This window comes from Agelaius phoeniceus, chromosome 30, assembly GCF_051311805.1.
Source record: "Agelaius phoeniceus isolate bAgePho1 chromosome 30, bAgePho1.hap1, whole genome shotgun sequence".
NCBI classification, from domain to species: Eukaryota; Metazoa; Chordata; class Aves; order Passeriformes; family Icteridae; genus Agelaius; species Agelaius phoeniceus.
The window spans coordinates 1829315-1848538 of record NC_135294.1 but is presented as its reverse complement, the minus strand read 5'-3'; the positions used below and the strand labels follow the sequence as shown (position 1 = coordinate 1848538).

Genomic DNA, 19224 nt, shown 5'->3' with positions numbered 1-19224 from the left:
TACAGCAATGGATTAAGTGGTTTGCTGAAGGCACAGAAAATATGTCCCAGAGAGAGGAGGTCATGCTCAGGCCTTAGCGCAGCACTTTAATATAGTTACCCTTCATATTTCCCCGTGGATTTCTCCAGGGACGAGCCCTCCAATCCCTCTAAGCCTTTGAAATAAATCCCAGAAGTTTTAAAGAGCCTTAAAACTTTGCCTTTGAGGTTGGTTCCCATTGCATCCTTCACTCACAGTCCTTCACTGTCTCTAAGCCGGACACCTCACTGTGGCATTCCAGGTTTGTGGGGTTCATCTGTTCTGTACATGCAGCTCTTTTTGTTCCTCCAAGATCCTGGGGCTTTGCTGCCTTCCAGATGTGGCAGCTGGGAGCTGGGGCTGTGAGATCATCCACACATGCCCCTCATGCTCACTCTGCATTTCCTCCCCTGCATTCTGACAAACAGCATCCAGAGGCAGTTCAGTAGGAAGATAAATCATTCTGTTGCCTAGGGAAAAAAAAAAAAAAGCTCCACTTGTAAGTGAATCCCCACAGAACACAAAATCTGTGTGTGGCTCCCAGAGCTGGAATCTTTTGCTTCCTGAAATTGTGAGCACTTTGCACTGAGCTTTCCAGTCAGTCATCCAATTTGTGGTTTTTTAACATATTTTTTGGCCTGCATCAGGGGAATGGGAACAGATGTTGGTGTGACACTTCATGGAGTTCAATTTGTGTTGTTTTCAAGGGAATGCTGCTCTTACCTTAAAGGATCTGGACATCAAACCAGGCAAGTTGTGTCTGGCTGTTTAAGAGCTCATCCTTCATGGAGCAGGAGCTTTAAAGTGTGAGTTGTGTGGTTCCCAGGCATGGATGGATTGTTTATCTGTGCAGGACTGTGCTCTACCTCAGTGCAGGGAGGAAAAAGGCAGCCTGAGGACATGTGGCTGCTGCAGATGAGGCTCAGTGAAGCCTCTCCCTGATGTCATATGGGGCAGCCTCTGTGCAGCTGAACTCAGCTGTGCTCTGCCCAGGCTTGGGAAGCATTTAGTCCAACATTCTCTGCCTTGAAAGTCATAGGAAACAGAGCAGGAAACGATGTCATCTGCTTCCCTCCTCCCCCTTTCTGCAGCACGGGAGTGACTCTGTGCTTTAAAAACATCCAACTTGGGCTGGCTGCTGAAAGAGGCCAGTTTCCAAGGGTGGCAGCAGATCCCTAATTCCTGTTGACTTCAGTGAAGTGGATGTTTGTTGTGTCTCTCTGGGGTGCTGTTGACACTAGAATTGGTTTTTCCTGCTGTCCTTCAGGGAATGCAAAGCCCATCCTAAGGGTGGTTGGCATCTGACTGGACAGCTCTGTCATTCAGAACTCCATCTACAGCAAACCAGCAGGACTTGCTGAGCAAATCTAAAACATGTATTAACTCAAAACTCCTACTCATTTCAGGTAGAATACATCAGAGTGAAGCATTCAGGGGCTGGCCACATGCACTTGTGTCTTGGAGTGCACACATCTGAATTCCCAGGCTGGCAGGAGGCTCAAATTGAGGCTTAAGTTTCACTGCTGACTCGGGGGTTTAGCTTTGCTCACCTCAGTGTTCAGCATGTTATTCCTGCCACAAAACAGGGCCTGAGTTAAGACAGCACCATCCCAAGTCAGCCTCACCCATCACTTTCTGGAAAACTCTCCCCCTCACAGCTCAGTTCATTCTGTGATGACTTTTCAAGCAATCCATCATTTTTTTTGTTTTTATTTCAGCCACAAAAATGCTGGAAGCACAAGCAGTTGAAATGCTCCAGGAAATGTCTGTCTTTTTTTTGTTTGTTTGTTTTATTTTGTTTTTTTTCCAAGAGAACTGCTGTGCTAGGGCTTCTAATGCATCCTGGTAATTGCAAACATTCCCCTTTGGACTACTTGTTGGGTTATTGTTATATGCCTGTCACCATAGCATCTGGGCACAAGGCAGGAATTCAGCAGCCTTGTTCAGAAAATATGCTCCTGTTGCTTCACAGTTGCTCAAATGCCTTCTGCCCAAAAGTCTGGAGGTGTGTGTTGTTTCATCTCTGCTTTGCCTGATGGGAAACTGAGGCACGGAGTGGAAATGTGGTTCCCAGGTGCTGCAGAGGCAGAGCTGTGCACAGACCCGCTCTAGTGGGGAGTTTGCAAAGGGAGGCCATGGCCTAGAAGCTCTGGCCTGTCTGAGTCCTCCCCTTGTCTCTCAGGAGGGACAACTGGGCTTTTCTTGGCTCTTCCTTTCAGCCTTTGTGAGTGCTGCTGGCTGTGACACTTTGGGTCCAACATCCTGGAACAAAACCCTCCATCACAGCCTTTCCCGTATGTCTGGGGCATCTGGGTGAGAAAATACCCCCTTGTGAGCATCCCCTGCCTGGGGCTGTAACCCTTTGAGTCCCAGAGAGTACCCTGCTGACTCTGGGGGGCTGGTTTTCTGTAAAAACTCCTGGCTGTTGTTTTCCTGGGGCATTCTGGCTGCAAACAGGGCATGAGTGCAAGTGGTGGCATTGCTGGCATGAGCAGAGCTGTTCAGGACACTTGGACATCAGCCTGGCCATGGTTCCCTAAGCTAGTGGTTCTTTTCCTCCAAGCACAGTGTTGAGAGCCAGCAGTCACAGAATCCTGGAGTGATTTGGGTTGGAAAGGACCTCAAAGCCCACTCAGTCCCACTCCTGCCATGGGCAGGGACACCTTCCACTATTCCAGGATGCTCTGAGCCCCATCCAACCTGGCCTTGGACACTTCCAGGAATGGGACACAACCTGCCTGGGCAATGTATTCTGAGACAGGTGATGATGATTTGAGGCACTTGGGCTGTGATCAGTCACTGCAGAGCAGATTTTCACAAGTGCTAAGTGTGTGCCAATGCCACCAGAGTCCGTGGAAGAGGTTCTGGGAGCCTCTTGCATTGGGGAATCTGGTGGGGGATTGCTCTGGGTTTGTTTCCTCTGTTGTTCACTTGGAAAATGTCTGTGGCATTGCTGGCAGCAGGCACAGTGAGCATCACCCAGCTGCTCAATCTGTCCCTGGATCCTTTGATTAGGATGTGTGATCCATAAAATCAGAGTGATGCCCATCACCCTGAGGCTGCAGTTACAACGTGACCCTCAGTTTGGCTGAGGTTAATTCTCTGTACACATGCAAGGAAAAGCAGTTGATTTATGGGGTGGTTCACACTCTCTCAGATCCCAAGCCAGAGATTGTAGTTGAGGGTACAATTTAGGAGGCTTGTTTGCAAATGTGGTTTACCAGAGTATGTGGTGCAGCATCTCCCTTCTGCGTGGGCTGGAGCAGGAGCAGGTCTGTTGAGTCAACATTTAGTTGCTTATTTTTGTCTAGGTTAAAGAAGGAGCTTAATCATTCTGACCCTGGGCACCTGGAGTGTTATTTTAGTTCAGGCAGAGGGGCCCTGAAGTGGCCTGGGAGAAAAGGTAGTAATGAGAGGGAACTGCAGCTTGATGTCATTTAACTGCTGTGATTACATTGTGCCTTTTCAGGCACAGAGGTGGGAAATGCCTTGTCACTCCTTGTTTTCTGGGAGAGCAGGGTCTGTAACTTCTGAGGATGAGTGGGGTGCTGTTGGGTGTCCCTGACCTGCTGCCGCCTCTGTTTCTCAGGTGGAGGCAGAGGCTGTGAACCGGGCAATAACCATTGCCAACCAGACCAACTGCCCCCTGTACATCACCAAGGTGATGAGCAAAAGTGCTGCTGATGTCATTGCTCAAGCCAGGAAAAAGGGTAAGTTATTTCCTCCTTAGCTCATGCACTTCAGCTCCTGCCAACATCAGCTTCATCCCTGCAGGAAAGGTTTCTTTTTCATTTCCAACACACAAGGATTCAGTGGTTGGGTCAGAGCCAGGAGCTGCTTGTTCTGCTCAGTCCTGAACTTGTCTATTCACACTCATCCTCCCCCACCAAGCCACGTGCCTTCATGATATCACAGAGTCATTCCATGCTCTCTCCATGTAGTGAATTCCCCCAGAGATTGCAACTGGGTCCTCCTTCCAGCTGCTGTGGTTTTCCCTTGGTGCATTCTGCTGCGCTTCCTGGGGTCAGCAGTGATTCCTGATGGAGTTCTTGACTCACAAGCCCTGTTGTATTTAGCTGGAGTAGCCAAAAAGGCTCACCAGTTGTAGCTGTTGTGCTGTACTTCTTGTTTGTGGAATAGGCTTTTCATGTGGTGTAACTCATAGCCTGACATCCGTGCAGGGATGAGAATCAGCAGGCTGGGTTAGGTTAGGGAATTATGACTGCCTCTGATAACTCTGCTTGGGGATGCTGCAAGAAGCAAGACTCAGACCCCCTGTGGATGCTGCTGCTCATGTCTCTCCTCTCTGACTGAGGCTTGTGAGGGAGCTGATCTGCTCTGAGGGATGCAGGAGCTTCCCCCAGGCCCTTCCTCTGTTGCCTGGCCCTCAAGGAGTCAGGATTGCCCAAAGAGTGAGTGCTGTCTGCTGCTTTATCCTGTGACTAAACCTTTCACTTCTATTTAAAGCTGCTCAGGTTGGGTGAGTAACCAGGAGGGATGATTTACCCCCTTCTTTCCTCACAAGGCTTGGATTTAATTTTCTGCAACCTAAATAAGCCTGGATGGGTATACAAATGACATCACTTTCCATCTGGGTGTTTGATGCGAGAGGAGCTGATTTCCAGCAAACAGATTGGTGTTTGTGCATCAGCTTGGGAGTATTTTGGTCCCATGATTCCTGTAAAAGGAATTGGTGAGGAGGACTGATTTTCAAGGCTGTCTGTGAAAGCAGCTCAAGCCGTTTGGAATGAATCTTTCTCTCCCAGCTCCGTCGGAGGGGATCATCCTGAAGGAAGATGCATTGACCTAGCAATGTGGCTGTATGCTGCATCCCCCCCAAGGAAAGAACTTGATGTCATAGTGCAGTTGTATCCTGCGAGCCAGGGAAGTCTCTCTTCTCTTTTCCAGATAAAAATATTGAAGGCATGTGCCCCACAAAGGTGGAGCATCAATAGAAACACCTTCTTGCTGCACTCAGTGTCCTGAGACCACCAGCTGAAAGTGGAGTGGGGCTTTGGGATGAGGGACCACACACCTGGATCACAGAAAGCCATAAAACACAACTTGGCTTGGGTGGATGTTACCCTGCCTGTGAAAGGTGCTGGGATTGTCCCAGATGCATGATCAACAGGGATCACTTCACTCAGCCTCCTGAGCGAGCCAAAACACGCAGTTTTCATTCAAAATGTGTTTTCTCCTTATAAAGAGAATTTGGGGTATAAATGGTGCCCCATCCTCTGTTCCTTTATTCAAATAACTCAAGTTAAATGCTGTGCAGTAAGTGAGAAGGGCCACACACACTGGTCTTGCCCTCCCAAACAATAGAGGAAACATAACCGAAGACTATCCAAGGCAAAAACAATCAATCCAAGGTTTGATTTGCTAAATGGCAAAGAACAGACATTATTTAAAGCCAGATGTTCCCAGTGGCTTTTGTATGGAGGAGATTCCCTGCAGACTCTGTCGCTGGCAGATCTGGGGCCTGAAGACATCACTCCCTGCAGAACAATATCGCCAGTGTGCTGGACCACAAGAGGCCTCCCATTAATAGCCAGCATGTGTTTGGCCTTGTTTTGATTTCAGAACCCTATTTGGGGCCAGTGATGTCAGGGAGCTTCTTCTTTTGCTCCTGGAAACTCTCTAGCAAAGGCTGTTCCTGGACCTCCTGCGTCAGCAGGTCCTGGGAGCAGCATGGAGCCAGTTAATCATCATCCTGCCTCAGCTAGTAGGCTCTGTCCCAGCTGTCTTGAGCCCCCAGAGATGTAACAGTAGCTCTGGCAATATAGTGAAAGAAATATTCTGTCTTTTCACTCTGCATGGTGAGGTGTGAGACCCTGCTGAGCAGCTCTGGTTGTCCCTCTGCCCATCTTTCCTGACTGAAGTATTTAGGGTTGGCATCTCAGCTGCCCACATCTTTGGTAGGCAGATCCAAACCCATGAAGTGCTTGGGGAGGCAGGTGGGTGGGCACAGAGCAGATTTTGGCGAGGTTGCATTTGGTAAGCAGATCCCTGGGACTGCCTGCTCGTGCTGCTTTTGAAGTTGCAGCATCTGCTTGGTGTGCAGATGGTGCTGGTACACTCCAGCTTGCAGAGTATCCTGGCCTTAAGGATCTGCTGTTCCTTCATGCGGTTCCAAAACTGTTAATGAGGAGGAAGGATGCACTGGTGGTGAGCGCACTGGACAGAGTCAGGAGATGCAGTTCCATTTCCCAGTTCTGCCACAGATTTGCTGTGTGCCTTGGGGGGATCACAGAGTTCCCTTGTGTTGCATTTGTGAACCAGGAACTCTGATATTTCCCCTGTGATGGGTTTTCTTGGTATGCAAAAAAACATTCCTGCTAGGAGTTTTCTCTCACCTGGTCTATGCATAGACCCTACTCCAAGTAACCTGGTCTTGTTAGAAGGTCTTTAATTCATACTATAATTTATAAAAACTACTATTAAAATCCTTTTTCTTGCACATCTCTTCTAGATCAGACTGAATCTCCTCACTCCCTTATAGTTGCTCTCAGGTTCTTCCAAAGTTCTTGGCTCAGGATAAATAAATAATAAAATGAATATAAACAATAAAATGAATCTTTACAGTAACCATTTCAAGAACAATTCATCAGTGCCAACCTCTGCAGTTGTGTAAAGGGTTGTGCCCATTTTGCTGCTCCCAGCTCTGGTCAGTAGCAATATCTTTATTTAATGCTTCAGAGGAAGTATCAGGCAGCCCTGCAGCATGTGTCCTTTCCCAGGAGATGCTTTCTGCCAGGAAGCCAGGCTGGAAGTGCACATTCCTTGGCGTTCACAGAAGGTTTATGTGTGTCCCTGTCCCACAGGCACCGTGGTGTATGGAGAGCCCATCACAGCCAGCCTGGGCACTGATGGATCCCATTACTGGAGCAAGAACTGGGCAAAGGCAGCAGCTTTTGTTACATCTCCACCACTGAGTCCTGACCCGACCACTCCTGATTTTCTCAACTCACTGCTGTCCTGGTGAGTAGAGCTTTCTGTGTTCAAACAACATGTGATTCATCACAAGGAAATGGGTGATAAAAGGGATGTTGCTGCCAACAAGCAAAAAGCTGTTTGACCTTCAGGAGCATTCCTGTTACCGTAAAATATCTTGAATACCTTTTGTTTTTCTTCCAGTGGAGACCTCCAAGTGACTGGCAGTGCCCACTGCACCTTCAACACTGCTCAGAAAGCTGTTGGGAAGGACAACTTCACCCTGATCCCTGAAGGAACCAATGGCACCGAGGAGAGGATGTCCATCATCTGGGATAAGGCTGTGGTAGGTCACACCTGTCATGAGTTTACATTTCAGCTGGACATTGAGAGTTGAAGGAGCTGCAGGAATGTGTTATTTTCTTGTCATGGTCCTTCCACTTGGTGTTTTTACCCCTTGGGGAGACACTGCCAGCTCTTCACTGGCTCATGCATTGACTCCTGTGGTGTCCCCCCAGGTGACTGGCAAGATGGACGAGAACCAGTTTGTGGCTGTGACCAGCACAAACGCGGCCAAAATCTTCAACCTGTACCCGCGGAAGGGCCGCATCGCCGTGGGCTCCGATGCCGACCTGGTCATCTGGGATCCTGACAGCGTCAAGACAATCTCTGCCAAGACCCACAACATAGTAAGGATGTTCCCTACCATTGCCTACTTCCTTTACCCCTCTCTTCCTCAGTGCCAGGCTGTGCTGCCAGCAACGGGAACTTGTGACAACCCCAGGGTCATTTTCCCTGTGCCTGAAGCCCTCTCTGGTCTCACTGTGGAGCTCAGTTGCGTGAGCAGGATGAGTCCATCTGAAATCACGTGGATTCCCCCTGGAGCAGAGAGCACATCTGCTCTTCCTGAGTGTTAGGTGCATAGATCTGAGCTCACAGAAAGCTCTTTAAATCCTCTAAAATATGCAAAGGCCTTGTAGGACAATGTGTTGTTTATGACATCCAGGCATGCCAGTGGTGGGAATGGGAACTGCCCCTTTTCACTGAAGTTTTATCAGCTCACGGACACTTTTTCTGGAAATCTGGCCCAGATCCAGGGTCTGAGTGGATTTATACCACCAACTGATCTGGCACATGTGTGTGGAGTCAGGATTTTCCTGGTGGTCACGCCCAAATTAGTTGGCAAAGGGCAGTACCCAAAACAACCAGACTTTCCCCTAAGCTCTTCTGCAGCTTGTCACTGTTAGCTTCTGCAGTGGTGGCACTCTTAGGGACACTTTTGCTGAGTCCCATGCCTTACACCTGGCCCCTGCAGTTATCAAGCTGTCTCAGCCTGTGGGAATCTGCAGAATGGTTCCAGTGCAGGGGCCTGGCTAAAGTCTCTCTGTGACATTCAAGCCCTGTCTCAGAGAAAGCAGCCACTGTTTGCATTTGTTGACAACTTGTTTCGCTGCTGACTATGAACCTATGGAATCTTTCCCTGGAAAAAGAAAAAACTGCTTGTTCTTTTTCCCATGAATGCTTTCATTCACTCTGGAGCTGAAGGAGCAAAACTTTCTTCCACACTTGGATCCCTGGGCACATTCACAAGGAAACATCGTTTTTTTTAAAGGTTTGGTTCACTTCCCTGTGACTTAACTCTTTGTCATAATTGGTCACAGATGGTTTTGCTTAATCTTGCCTCTGCTAAGGCTTCTGACAGAGGAATTCCAGGAGTCTGGTCACTTCAGTCACCTTAGAGGTGCTTCCAGACTCCTTCCAATCTGGAGAGGAATGACTTAAGAAGACGGAACCCAAGGACTCACTGCTTTTAGGTGCCAGAATTCATGGTCTGAACCTGGGCTTGTACTTATGAATAGCTCAGAGAGCTGGAAGTAGTTTGGGTGGAGTGCTTGAAAGTCATTTCTATTTAGTGGCTGTTGTCTTTGGGAAATGAACTGGACTCTTTCAGTTTCCTGACACAGAACTCATAGACTTTCTCTTTTGTGGATATGCCCAAGTGCAGTCAGGATTGGTTCCATGATTTTGGCATGGATCTGGGCAAGACAAAGGAGAACCAGCTCCATTCAGGAGTATTTTTGTCTGCTGAAAGCTGCACATCCCCCAAAACCCTGACAGTGTGTCAGAGGCCCCAGCACTCAGCTGTGGCTAAAGGCTGCACCCTTAAGCTGTGCCAAGAGCATTGAGGATGAAGGGCTCTCATTCCCAAGAGTTTGAAAAGCTGAGCAATCACAGCTTGTTTGCTTACAAACACATCTCTGACCTTGTCCCCTGTCATTGCTTTGCCTGTTGTACCTGGCGTCACACCTGAAGCTACATCAGGAGGAATTTCTCCATGGAAAGGGTGATTAGACATTGGAAGAGGCTGCCCAGGGAGGTTTGGAGTCCCTATCCCTGGAGGTGTCCAAGGAAGGCAGTCTGGACATGGCACTCAATGCTCTGGGCCAGTGACAAAGTGGGAATCGGGCACAGCTTGGACTCAGTGACCTTGGAGCTCTTTTCCAACCTTAATGATTCCCATAGTCTGTAATTTTTTTGGGTCTCACGATGCCTTGTGTTAGAGGAGAAACTGATACAAGTGATGCCCTTGGAGTCCAGATATCCTGGTTTGGCCAAGCAGAACACAAAAGGCCCCTTGACACAGGCACAGGGACACCCTCTGATTATGTGGCCTTGGACGATTGCTACTTTTTTAAATGTTTGAGCAACTTACGGATATTTTCCAAGAATTTGCACTGCTCTTGCCACTCTCTGGCAAGGAAACATCAGGAGCTGGAGAGGGAGGTGGTGTTGTTCTTGGAAGCAGCCTAATCCATAAGCTCCTGACCCAGCCTCCTCCTTTACCACCCCAGTTTTTTTCAGGCTGGACCTGGTTCAGACTTGGTTTAACCACTGGTCTGGCTAATTGCAAAGCTGCACTCAGGCCTGCCCATACTTATAACACACTTCAAGGGCAAACTCCATCATTAACTCGGTAAAAAAGACCTGCATTTGACTCAGAGATGGTCACTAGAGTAACAGTCCCGAAATAACATGGTTGCAGTGCATCTCATTCCAGGATGTTTCACATTTACAGTGATTTCTTTCAAACTTGCCTTTTTCCCATGGTGTGATGTTTCCAATCCAGTTAATTGAGGATGAGTAATCCCATTAAAATAAAATAAGATTGTCCTGGCCCCCGACCCATCAACCAAAACACTGGTTTGAAATACAGATTTTTCAGAATTATTCTTTTTAGTAGGAAACTCACATAAAGCTTTCTGTGGCTTCTAAATCTGCCCCCAGCTCAACAGACATAGGTGCCTAAATATGTTTAAACAGCGAGGCTCTCATTTGAAATTGTTTTTTCTCAAAGAAGAGAAAAAACAATTTCTTCCTCAGAGAAGCTGTGGCTGCTCCATCCCTGGAAGTGTCAAAGGCCAGGTTGCATGCAGCTTGGAGCAACTGGATCTAGTGGAAAGGATCCCAACCCATGGCAGGGGGTGGAATGGGATAAACTTACAGCCCAAACCATTCTGGGATTCTTTATGAACCTTATTTCAATGGAAATTTTGCATTAATAAAGCCCTAAAGTTAGACTGATAATTTATAGCAGCCTTTGTTAAATCACAGCAAATACAGCTCAGGTAAACACTGTTGAGTTTGCTTCCATCTGTCCTTAAAATTTTGGCAATTAGCATGGCCAGTGATTGCTAATTAAAGCCCAGCAGGCTCTGCTGGGTGAATATGTTTGCCTTATGTGCTCGTTTTCTCATTGCAGTCTCTGGAGTACAATATCTTCGAGGGCATGGAGTGCCGTGGGTCTCCCCTGGTGGTGATCAGCCAGGGCAAGATCGTGCTGGAGGATGGGAATCTCCACGTCACGGAGGGCTCTGGGAGGTACATCCCCAGGAAACCCTTCCCTGACTTTGTGTACAAGCGAATCAAAGCAAGGAGCAGGGTGAGTGTCAATGGTTGGCTGCACATTTGTTCTCTCCCTCTGACAACACTGAGTTAAAGTGCCTGGAAAACAGATGCTGTCCCCTGGCTCAGGCCACACTGCTGTTCCCGGGATGGGAGCCACATTTATCTCATTCCTCTTTCATTTTTGCTGTTCACTCAAGTCATTACAGGAAAATACTTGGGATTGAGCTTAGGTTTTCTGCAGGTTTTAATTTTTCTCTCGCTGAGGAGAGCCAAACTGAATATGTGTCCAGGAACCCTCGAATTTTGCCATTTTGTCAAACTACCCAGAACCCACCAGGTTTCTCCTGTCACAGAGGTCCCAGGAAAAGTTATCATTAGCATTTCTATATCAAAGCTCTCAGCAGCAATTTAGAATTGTAATTTCTTGTTACAGATATGTTATGCTGCTTTCCCTTCTGCCAGATACGATCAGATGCTCTTGTCTGGTGACTAGTGAGTCACAGGCACAGCCTACAGACTGCTTAAGAGGAACAATGTTCTATTTTTAAGAGGCTAAAATAGTTGGAAAATGATTCTGTAAAATGCACCCATTCAAAACTGAACCTGTCTTTTGATATGCCTGAATTTGCCTGACAAGGGAGATGACACTGAACTCAGTTGCTGAGAATTGAAGGAGTTTATTTATAGATGAAATAATTTCTGGGGAGAAATTATTTTGCTGTTTGAAATGTTGCCTTCTGCTGGACAACTCCTGATCTTTGTTGGTTCTGCTGGGCGCAAGTGATCCTCCCATTCCTTGCAAATCATCTTTCTTTGATTGTTCTTTTGAAGAAATTGCAAGTTATCAAAATTACAACCTGGCATCATTTAGCCCCATGGAGAACAGATCCCTGTTCCTGGGATCAGGAACTGTGTCCTCCCACAGAAATACATGTCTGACCTATAAATCCAATTGGGCAGCATCTCAACTGGAATAATTGTATTTATCCCAATCTGCAGCTCCAGGGCTGGCCATTGAAGCCAGCCTGGCTCCTCTGGGCTGCCCTGCTAGTCTCAGCACTGCTTGGCTTTTTGGGGATGAGTAATAAGGTGCATTTGAGACCTGTCAGGAGCCTTTAATCCAGTGGCACATAGGTTGGAATCATTAAAGGACAGCACCTTTGGGGCAGGGGACAGACTGGCTGGAGCCACAGCACATTCCATGTCACATATGAATTAGTAGGCATCTTGTCCTGCACAGAAATCTAGAGCCAAAGTAGGAACGTATGCTTTTCCCAACTCACAGTACTGCACAGCAAGGATGATCTAAAAGTGGGGGTTTTTGGGAGTGCAGAGCAGCCAAAAGTCCATATTGCCAAGGAGCCTTGGGGTGCCCACGGACTCAGGGCACCTCAGCTCTCCATCATGGAAAGTGTTGAGCTGCACAAACATTGGTTTTAGCTTGTAGGAAAATAGTTGTTTGCTGCAAAACTGTTTGGGTTGGACAGAGACACAGATATATTTATATAGATAGATTTATAGAGATATGGATACAAAATAGGAATAGATGTAATAGATGCAATACCGATACACATATAAACATATATATATATAGATATAGATATAGATATAATAGAGATATACAATAGATATAGATATAATGCAGATATAGAGCTACGTATTAAATAGAAATAGACATGATATAGATGTAAGTATAATACAAATATAAATATGTTACAGATATAAATATATAGATATATAGATATAGATATGGATATAATATAGATGTAAAATAGATATAGATAAAATCTAGATATAGATACAAAATAAATGTAGATAGAGAGCAGCACCCCAGGGATGAGTACAGAAGAGATGCTGTGTGCTTTCAAATTTTCTTACCAACAACCAATCCCGAAATGTGTGTCACTGGCTGAGCCACATCTGAGCAGCTGTTGGGCTGTGTTGTGGCTGTGTTTTAAAGTTGCGTTGTAGCTGTGTTTTGAGGCAGTGTTGCCCTCTCTCCCTGCAGCTGGCTGAGCTGCGGGGGGTGCCCCGAGGCCTCTACGACGGCCCAGTCTGTGAGGTGTCGGTGACACCCAAAACGGTCACGCCAGCGTCCTCAGCCAAGACCTCTCCTGCCAAACAGCAGGCACCGCCCGTGAGGAACCTGCACCAGTCTGGGTTCAGCTTGTCTGGTATGTGATTTTGGGAGTGATTTATTGCTGAGTGATTTAATGCACTGAAATCGCAGCTGGTTTGTGCTCCCATGCTCTGAGTTCATTCTGCTGGGATAGGGATGGAATGAGAGAGGCTGTGGGGGGATTTTAGCTGTGAGCTTTTCTCTTTAGGGAGGAAGAAGAGTAGTACAGGAGCTGTCCTAAATTCCTGCTTCTTCTCATGATGTCACATAAATGCTCCAATGTATTCTGGGCTCAGTCCTTGGCTGGCTGTCTAGAGAGGGCAGATCATAGAATCCTGGAATAGTGTGGGTGGGAAGAGTCTTAAAGCCCATTCATTCCCACCCCCTGCCATGAGCAGGGACATCTTCCACTATCCCACTACCCTCACAGGGAGGAATTTCTTCCCAATATCTCATCTAACCGCCCTCCTTCAGCTTGAGACCATTCCAACTGTGTTTAGAAATGGGTATTTTCTGGTTTTAAGAGGCTATAGCAAAAAACCCTTTTGTTTTTTTTTACGATGACACAAGCTTCAGGAGAACTTTGCCAGCTGAGAGCAGCTCTGGATCTGGGATGTGATTTCTGGAAGATTTGATTTCTCAGCTGGTCCTTCAGTTGCAAGAAGGGCGGACTATAGAAAGGGATAGTAAAGCTGGCTAAGAGATAATCATTCATCCAGCTCTTACCTGTGCAGGGCTGGGTGCTTCAGGTGCTCAGAGCAGAACAGGTTTCAGCAGAATTAAGGCAGTGTTGGGCCAGTGAAGGCTTTTCCTCCAAAGACAGAATCACAGAATGGTTTAGGCTGGAAAAGCCTTCTAAGAGCAAATCCAGTCATTAAGGCAGCATCAAAGTGCTACACCCACATGGATTTTAAACGCTGGCAGAGTTGGTGACTCCTCCTCTCTCTCCTACAGGAGCACAGATCGATGACAACATCCCACGCCGCACGACCCAGCGCATTGTGGCCCCGCCGGGTGGCCGTGCCAACATCACCAGCTTGGGCTAAGGACCAAACCCTCCTGTGCCCACCGGGTACACCTTGGGGGGACTGGGGCACCTGGAGATCCTTTTTGATTCTTTTAGAGCCTGTGACAGTTACTGCGGGCACCCAGTGTGGGGAGGGGCTGAAATAAAAGCACCTCTTTCAGTCCCCTCAGGTTCCTTCCTCATCTTCACCAACCCCTCACACTTCCCCCCCCTCAGCCCCTTACACATTTAAAGAAATAAACCGTGTTTTGACACCTCTGACATGAAAGAGTAAATGTAAAGAGGGTATTTGAGATACATGGTCTCTGTCCTATTCAGCATCTTTCTTTTAGTAAAGGAAGGATAAAGTGAATTTCCCAGGAGCTGCCTTCAAGACACACACACACAAAAAAAGGAAAGAAATAAAAATAAATGCATAGAAAAAGCTTTTTTTTTTTTTTTAATGTCAAGCAGAAGAGTAGTTCAAGGGTTTTAAACTGGATATTCTGTAGGGTTCTGTGTTCCAACAGAATTAGCTAGGCAAGCACTAAGGACCAGGAATCCCAGCCTGTCTGTGGCCATTTTCCACCACCAGCGCTGAGGTCACTAGATGCTGCCAGGAGAGAGAAACAGGACCCAGCACTAGGAATGGCAGAGAACATCACCCCAGCCAGTGGCTGAGCCAGAATCCTTGGGGACTTCCATTCTGTTCAGTTGGTTTTTCCTTGGTTTCTTTTTTTCTCCTGGATTTTGCTGCAAATTAGGTCCTTGAGGAAACTTTTTTTTTTAATGTTTGTGTGTGTGTTTTCAATATGTTTGTATTATTGTGTTTAAGAAGCCTTATCTGAGAACTGGGAATCTCCCTGTTCTTCCCGAACCTCATCCAAGTCACAGAGTCCTGTCAGTGTCACTGCCACTGCCACCCTGGTACTTCAGGTGTCCCTTAGTTGCATTTTCCAGACATTTCTTGTCATGTAGCTGCAGTAAGGGCATGGAGCAGGTCCGTAGGATCTTCAGTCCATCAGGTCTTGAGCTGGTGCAAACAGAGGAGCTGGACACCATCTGAACTGCTGGGATGGAGTATCTGGAAGAGTTTGTAGCAGTTAGTTTTTCTTCTGTTCCTGAAGGTGGGTATGGACAGGCAGGGAGCTGTGGGCAAAGAGCAACACGTTGCTTGAAAGATTTTTGTAGCAGAAACTCCCTCCCTGGCCATCAAGGAGAGGTTATTTAAAGCTTTGAGGGCTTATCTTCAACTCTCAAAAGGCAGTCAGGGAGTGTGTGCTGAGCACCTGTGGCAATTCCAGTCCAGGCCCAGCTGCTGTAACTGGGAGCTGGCTGGGTCCCCAGCAGCTGAGAATCTCTTGTACAAATGTCACAGCTATCCAGCCCTGCAGGAATCCTGCACATCCCCATGGGAAGGCCTGGCTGTTCCCCACCCAGCCTCACATGCCTAGGATTTGAGACACCATCAGTGGTCCTTAAAGGAATGCCTCAGCTTTGGGGCAGCCAGCAGGGTCTGGGTGTTTAACCACCCTCTGGGATTGAAGGTCTGGTGGCTCTGGGACTGGAGGCTTCTTGTTTTTGGGACATGGAGGATAAACCTGCACCATCAGATCCCCACTTATGCATAGCTGGAGGGCTCAGCAGTCCCAAGACTTGTCTTAGCACAGAGAGCTTTTATTACCACAGTGTTGCCTCCACTGTCTGCCCGCCCTGGCATTTGGCTGCATCTTCTGCTCCCTCTTCTCTTTGTGCTTTGCCAACCTCCATCAACCTTGTTTTTCCATAGTTGTATTTTCTTAAATGGTGTTTACAGGTTCTTTTAGGAAAAAAACATATATATATATATATATATATATATATATATGAAGGCTTTCAAGATATTAGTACCAAATTTGTTGTTATGAGGTATGAATGCTGGGATCTGCAAAGTGTCTGGAAGCCACTTAGCTACCCAAACCCTCCCAGCTGCAGCACCTAAACTCTTTAGGCCACTTTGAACACGAAAGTTAAGAAAAACTTTGCCATATTCGTCCATGCATTTTGCATTTAGGTTCAACTCCTGGGTCTTCTAGTTTTGCATAAAGAGTTTGCACTTTGTTTGTTAAGTAATCCATGAACTTAATATATATATTGCAGCTATTTTCATTTTTAAATTTTTTTCTTTGTCACCTGTATGTTAAAATCAATTTGAACGAGTTGGGGAAAAAAAAAAAAAGAATTGTGGATCTGTTTCAGTTCTACGAAACACTTGCGGCTCTTCAGTATTCACTTAAGTCTTCCTTTTTTTTTTCCTTCACTGACTCACGATAACTTGTTAAATTTAAATTTGTTCTTGAAAAGGAAAGAAAAAAAAAACCACAAAAAAAAGTTTTTTGCAGGCTATGTAAGCATGTTTTTTCTGTGAGAGCTCGTCCGCTTTGTGTCTGTTTAATGAATGTCATATGTAAATGCTAAAAAAAAGATGATGACTTAATTAATTAATTAATTAACCGCAGTGACTTGAAGCTCTAAAAATAATAAAAGAAAAAAGTAGGATTTAATACTAGCTGGATTTAACCCTTGGATTTGTGATTGTGAACCATGAGTGGAGGAGCTGTAAGTGCTAAAGCTGATCATGTGTGTAGACAAAGAGGAGTACTGATATTTGACCATTGTCTCAATGGCAAAAACAACCCCCCCATCCCAACCCCAAGTCTTGTGTTTTATTCCTTAAGAACTCTGTGTTATATTACCATGGGAACTCCTAATAAAGACAAAATGTTGTTGTTCCAGTAGGTGCACCTGTGTCTCAAGGCGCTGTGTGTTGTGTGTCACTGCGTTCTGGGCTGTTGCCTTCAGCAGGGACAAACAGCCCTGAAAAGCAGGCAGGGGTGGGCTGATGTGGAGATGTGCAGGGGCACAGCTAGAGAGGAACTCCCATGGTGATGGTAAAGACGAATTGATGGGCCACGGAGTCATTTCCTTTGGAGAAAGTGAGCTGTGACTGAGGGCACTTGGTTTAAAACAGCATTTGGCAAAGCAGAGACAGTTGCCTGAAAAATCCTGGCTCTGCATTGCACGGATCACTGCTGGAATGTGAGCAAAAGCCCCTAAAAGTATCGGCATAGCTCTCAGCCCCTCAGTGTGGATCTGCTTGGACCTTCTGCCAGCCAAGGAATGGGAAAAAAAGCACAGTTGTACATAGCAGCTGAGTGGGGAGAGTTGGAGCTGGCTGGAACAACTCCAGTGCAACTTGGGGTGGTGGTGCTTGGGATTTACAGCAAAAACACCAGTGGAACTTGGGGTGGTGATGGTTGGATTTCACTGTCACAGGGACAAGCATCCCTGTCAGCTGCTCAGAATATTGGATGTTGCATTCCTACACCCACCAGCTCAGCCCTCTGGGGGATCTTCACCCAAATCTGAGCACAGCTGAAGTTTGTGACTGACTTTGTGAGGAGTTTTAGCTCTTGTTCCTCATCTGAACAAATGCAAATGTTGGGGCACTCTGTGCAATGCATTGAGCTTCCTCCACACAACTTTAAACCTGGCACCCCACATAGTGGCTTTTCCTCATTCTGTGAAGGGGTCAATGGTCATCCCCTCATAAATAGTCCTCTGGTTAACATGAGGATCCTGGCTCTGGCACCAGTGACATGCTGCTATTTGGCTACTGTCATCATAAATTAAATATTACTATCTGTGCAATCAGGTCCCATGGAGCAGGCTTGGTGGGTAGCTGCATATAAGATTCATCCGCTAATCCCAACCATAATATCCCAGTGAAAGATGCATTAATCTGGTGCTCAGTTAACACACATCTGCAGAGCCTCCACTTGGTTTTGTTCTGACCTGGAACAGGAACTGTCACTTATCAGAGATGGGGACAATGCAGCCTGATTGGCTTGGTGGCAGAGCAATAAATGTCACTGTACTATAGAAGCTTTAGGATCTGTTTTGCTCAGCGCCATCAGATGGCAGCAGGACATGGAGAAAGGTAAAGGTCCAGCTCCCTCGAGGCACATGGATTATCTCGGGAATGATCTAGGATGTAATAAATGTGGAACATGCACAGGGCTTATGATTACTGTGACATGACATACACATCCTGTTGGTTATATTAATATATTGGAGGGTATTTCAATGTTAAAGAGATATGAATTACCTGTGTTCTCTTCTTGTTAAAGTCTCACAGGACACTTGTCTCAAATCAGATACAGAGCAAGTGATAAACTTTACCCATCAATTTATTACATCAAAGAACCCCTAGACTTTCAAGAGATCTGGAGAAGGACTTTTGACAAGGGCCTGGAGTGCCAGGGCAAGGGGGAATGGCTTCCCACTGCCAGAGGTAGGGTAGATGGAATATTGGGACGAAATTCCTCACTGTGAGGGTGGTGAGGGGCAGGATGGAATTCCTAGAGAAACTGTGGCTGCCCTATCCCTGGAAGTGTCCAAGGCCAGGCTGGACAGGGCTTGGAGCAACCTGGGACAAGGGCAGGTATCCTTGCCCATGGCAAGGGGTGGGACAAAGTTCCCTTCATTAAAGAGATAAAGTAAGCAATTAGAGGAAATTATTTTTTCTCTTCTATAATCCAGGCCAGAGGAGGTGCCCTCTGCTAATTCCTGTAAACTGTGACTGACTTCCAGCTCTGGCACTCCAGCTGTGGATTTACCACTCCATGCTTGTTCTTTCCACAAGCATTTTTTGACCATTAACTACTAAAACTTGGCCAATGCCTTCCATTGTTGACTTGAGAAGCCTCAAATGGTAGGAAATTCCTTTGGTAGTTTATTCCATGGATTAATCATCTTCATGGTTCATTTTTCTCTGATCTGAACTGGCCTGCTTTGCATCTCTTGCCATCAGTTCTTGTTCTGCATTCCCACAATAAAGGGAAGACCCCCCTGAGATATGTGGGGCTGTTCTCTGGGATCTCTTGGAACCTGGGGGCTCATCTCTGGAGCCATCCTTCCCCCACCTCCTGGGGCTGTGTTCCATGGAATGACGAGAACAACTGATATCAGGGAATCATGGACTGGGTTTGGGTTGGAAGGACCCTCAAAACTCACCCAATCCCACCCTCTGCCATGGGCCAGGACACCTACCACTATCCCAGATTGCTCAGACCTGGCCTTGGACACTTCCAGGGATCCAGGGGCAGCCACAGCGTCTCTGGGAAATCCATCCTCGCCCCACACCATCCTCACAGGGAACAATTTCTTCCTAAAATCCTACCTAACCCTGTCCTCTGGCAGT

At 46.8% G+C, this 19224-nt stretch overlaps 1 protein-coding gene across 2 annotated transcripts in view; it reads left to right on the top strand.

Annotated features, from left to right (window-relative positions):
- The window catches only part of DPYSL2 (dihydropyrimidinase like 2), a 52413-nt gene extending 35654 nt beyond the window's left edge, over positions 1–16759 (top strand). For both annotated transcript variants that reach the window (XM_054650650.2, XM_054650651.2), the window contains exons 8-14: positions 3608–3728; positions 6843–6999; positions 7156–7297; positions 7470–7640; positions 10712–10891; positions 12866–13031; positions 13931–16759. In XM_054650650.2, the coding sequence (XP_054506625.1) occupies positions 3608–3728; positions 6843–6999; positions 7156–7297; positions 7470–7640; positions 10712–10891; positions 12866–13031; positions 13931–14022 (1029 nt within the window). In that variant the 3' untranslated portion in view covers positions 14023–16759. The remainder of the gene's footprint in view (positions 1–3607; positions 3729–6842; positions 7000–7155; positions 7298–7469; positions 7641–10711; positions 10892–12865; positions 13032–13930) is intronic.
- The last annotated feature ends 2465 nt before the right edge of the window (positions 16760–19224 follow it).